We start from the raw sequence: 4,201 nt of genomic DNA, 5'->3' as shown, positions 1-4,201 counted from the left end.
AAACGCCTAACGTTACGCCTTCATCACCTACTTATTTCCTTAAGAAGATATATTAGCACATAATAGAGATCTCAACAATGACGAAAGTTTATCCAGCTGGAACAACGGTCGGACTTATCGAATTATTAATAGAAATTCTCCAATAAAAGTTGGAACCACTAGTTATTTTACACTTCACACGGTGGCTACACAAAGAACCACGGAGCAAGCATAAATGAATACTACAAACGATGGAGCTGCTAACCAATTTTTTTAACATTAACACGGCAAAAAGAAGATCCTTATGTAAATGGAAGGCACACCATTGCTTCCATGCCTACGGTCTCCCATGCCCTTAACACCTGATTGCTCATTCCTGAATTACACCTAGAACCTTATTCTTCTACAAACCTTAACATCACAAATAACCTTTTACGTATATGTACACCAGCTACAACTCAAATAAATTTCCATACTCCACATCAACCTAATTCGACTTAAGTACAAGCGTCATACAGCATCATAAGACCACTACAAGCTAAGCAAAAAGACTAAAAAATAAGCACAAGCTGGAAACGTTGCCGTTTCGAGCCATTGCAGCATACCGGCGCTACCATAGCTCGGTTAGAGAAGTATTATTTTTTGCAGTAATTTAAAATTTTATCTTCCTATTGCAAATCCATTACTATTTCCTTCGAAACCAAACATTTTTAAACATTAACTTTCCTTATGCTACAATGTTCTATTTCTTTTCCTTTCTGACAAACAGCTTACTAATTATTACTTCCCGAAGGCTACGTTCTCAACAACTTTCCTTTCTAAACCAACCATTTAATAATAATTTACTAAACTCTACAATTTGCTGGCACGAAGTCCATTCAAACGGAACTTCAAGTCCTTAAGGGCCTTCGTTTCAGGCTTCCAGTTATCAAACTGCACGTACAAATCGTTAATTTCATCGTAACCCGACTTACCCACGTCATTTCCATGATCTACCGATATGAGCTTGCTCTTGTTGGGCCAATTCTTCTCAATATTGAACAATAAACCTCTGAGACACCAAGGAAGAATATACGGATTCGTACCAATCTTACCAATGTTGTACTCCTTAATGTAGATTTGATTGGCAGCAGGAATTTTTACGATCTCTTCCACTTCTGCAATAGGCCCACTAAATCCGACTGTGGTACCGACAGTGCTGCTGATCCCAGAAGATGCCAGAACTGTGGTGATAACAGGTGCATTCAGCGCAAGAGAGTATGAATCCGTGGGAGGGATGATGATATCATCCGTGTCCAAGATAAACTTGATTCCCAAATCATAAACCTTACCATCGTTGTAGATCTTCGAGTGACCACCACCTCTCATTGGTCCTGCCAATGAAGTACTGATCTCCTTGATAACATTATTATCAAAATATCCAAGGTTTTGCAATTGACAACAGAGCGATACCAACTTCTGGATAAATTTAGGAGTTTGTGACGAGTGGTCTATATAGGTGGCTCTGTAAATATTGGGGTGGAACACATGTGAAGCCATTGCTGAGTATAAAGGAACCAATTGATCATTGATTGAACCTATAAAGCAAAGTTTGACATTAGCATTGATGATTATTTGCATGGATTCTTTATACACCAACGATTGCTCGCTGTCAAACTTAGTCAACTCAAAAAGCTCATTCAAGGACTCATGTTCAATAGTAGAGTATGCTTTCATGAAGAAGGATTTATCAACTCCATAGAATGGACCGTTATTGATTCCTGCCATACCAAGGATACCAATTCTCTTGCGTGTTGGGTCTTTGAGAATGCCCATCTTGATTAGTCTTGAAAGAAGAATGATTGAAACAACACAACCCTGCGAATGAGACGCAACAAAAATGAAATCAGCCTCGTTAAGCTCAGTTTGCCATTGCTGAAGAATTTCAGTAAAGAAAGACACTCTGTCGAAGATTTTACCTTCTTTCTCCAACGCGATTTTCTGAATACTAACATTAGATTCCATCTCATTGATCAAATTGTTATCAATACAGTATCTAATTACTGCCTTTTCCGCCTCATTTGCAAACTTGAGGGATGTTCCTTTTGGTGCACCTATGAGTGGACGAATCATTTTGGTAGGAAAGAAACCATGAACTCCAATAATAAGAATTTTCTTGATCTTACGCAAAGGTCCTGATTTCTGAGCCACTATGTCCGACGTACTAACTGTAAGAGGACGAACTCTTTTTCTATTTCCATGATTAATCAAAAGATTTCCCATCGGATCATTTGAGATGGAGATAGAGTTTGGATCATTTGCGTCATCCTCTAACTGAGATTGTTGATCACTCCTAAATGGAGATTCATCGTCAGACGATTTCGCTTCATAGAACTTGTTATAATTAGGAAGACATGCTCTCTTATGATTAGGTAATTTAGCCAACGAGCGTCCGTAAAGCTTATAAGATCTTTCATACAAAAGGGAGAATTCCTTCTCCAAGTTCTCACGATTTGTCTCTACTTCCTCTGAATTTGCAGCTTCTACGTCTTCATTGACTAATACCGGCGAGGTGAATCCCAAACGAGATGACAATTGGTTCAAGTACAGCCTCCAATTTTCGATTTTAGATGGTGCATTGCTCTGATTTGCTGTGGTTGAGCTACCAAAAATGTTAGCAGCTACAGTGGAGTTCGATTGATGGGGCAAGCACAGGTCCCAATCAGGTACAATGATATTTTCCCTCAAGTTCTCATTCTTGTGGGTGTTGATCTGCTGGAACTGAGCTGTCTTATCGTGTGGTTTATACAACACAGCGTCATCTTCTCCTTCCAGAGGTGCTAGGGGAGCGTTTCCATCGTTTTCTGTGGATTTCACTTCTGTATGATTTTGACTATCTTGCTTTGACGGTATCGAAGGGTTGGAAGTGAGTATTGTATTCACATCTGTTACATGTCTATCTTTCTTTTCCTTAGTATCATTATTTTGATTATTATTACTACCATTACCATCATGGCCAGTGCCATTCTCATTGGAGGCAGGAGTAGTTCCGTTTCCCTGACCATTGGCATTACTACTACTCCAAAAGGTCCACCCAACGTTCCTTTTGTTATCTTCTGTTACATGTTCCTCTATCTCATCTCCATTATCGTCGGGAGTGTAATCTTCTATTTCCTCATTGTCATCTCCATTTGAATTCTCTTCATTTTCGTCTGGAAGGTCTTCCTGATCGTTCAATTGCTGATTCGGCGCTTGCGTTGTACCCTTACCGCCCCAGGTAAGCCAGCTACCAGATGACATTGTAGCCAATGAGTTTGTTGAGGACTTGCGCTTCACGGCGGCTCGCGGCGTAGGCGAATTTCGTCTTACTTTGGCGGCGGTTGGTGGGTTTAACACTGTTTTTGAAGGAGCAGGCTGCTGGTTCGAAGTTGATGATGATGTAGCTGCTGTTGGTGATGGTTTAATGTCTCCCGTGGCGGCTACTTGAGCGGTTGCATCGTCCACGGCGGCGATAGAGCTATTATTGGAAGCATTACTCCACAAGGGAATCCAGCTTGTCGAGCTGTTAGCGTTGGGCTGACGAGACATGAATTCAAAGGGGCTCTATTCTTCTATCTGGAAACGATTTCTAGGTAGTTTCAGGCCTTCTAGTGGTATTTTTGTGGTGTTTTACTTCCAATTACTGGCTTGTTTCTACCTCTTTGCTGGGTGCACGGTAACAGCAATCTCACTAACTATGGGGAACTGGTAAAGTCACAAGCAAAGGTCAGATAAAAACAGGCAAAAAAGGTAAAATCTCGGGGAAAAGCTGTTCTATCAAGTAAATATATGGTTTATACCCCAATTGGTTGCTTCTAATGATGGAAAACTCGGAGTTCTTACCCAAAATACGATACCCTTGTTCTTTCTACCTTGTAGTGGTGGTGATCATTCTCTGTAAATTTAGTGACAGAAAAAAGAGATTAGTGAGAGATTGACGCCGGACACTACCGCATTGAGACGGCATTGAAACGGCAATTAAGACGAGGTAGAGCTAAAATGTGGTAGAAAAACGAGAGTGTAGGGAGAAAAAAGCAGCTGAACATGACTGGATCAGAGAGGGAGTGTGGGGGCGAGTGAACGTGATAATGGAGGTGGTTGGGTGCATTTGATGGAGTGATGGAGTGTATGAGATGAGAGGGAGGAAAACGTTGAGTAGTGGTGGTGGTGGAGGAGTAGAAGAAGAAGACATTGGGAGAGATAT

General features: G+C 40.9%; 1 protein-coding gene across 1 annotated transcript; it reads right to left on the bottom strand. All coding sequences in view use genetic code 12, as the record gives it.

Moving 5' to 3' along the window:
* Positions 1 to 635: 635 nt before the first annotated feature.
* Positions 636 to 3,943, bottom strand: RJT20DRAFT_124987 (uncharacterized protein). The gene has a single exon (XM_064916367.1). It carries the CDS (start codon positions 3,544 to 3,546, stop codon positions 832 to 834), a length of 2,715 nt encoding a protein of 904 aa, XP_064777702.1. The 5' UTR covers positions 3,547 to 3,943; the 3' UTR covers positions 636 to 831.
* Positions 3,944 to 4,201: the final 258 nt, after the last annotated feature.

The sequence above is a fragment of the Scheffersomyces xylosifermentans genome (genome assembly GCF_036884685.1).
Source record: "Scheffersomyces xylosifermentans strain CBS 12540 chromosome Unknown RJT20scaffold_1, whole genome shotgun sequence".
Taxonomy (NCBI): domain Eukaryota; kingdom Fungi; phylum Ascomycota; class Pichiomycetes; order Serinales; family Debaryomycetaceae; genus Scheffersomyces; species Scheffersomyces xylosifermentans.
This window is presented reverse-complemented; position numbering and strand designations above follow the sequence as displayed.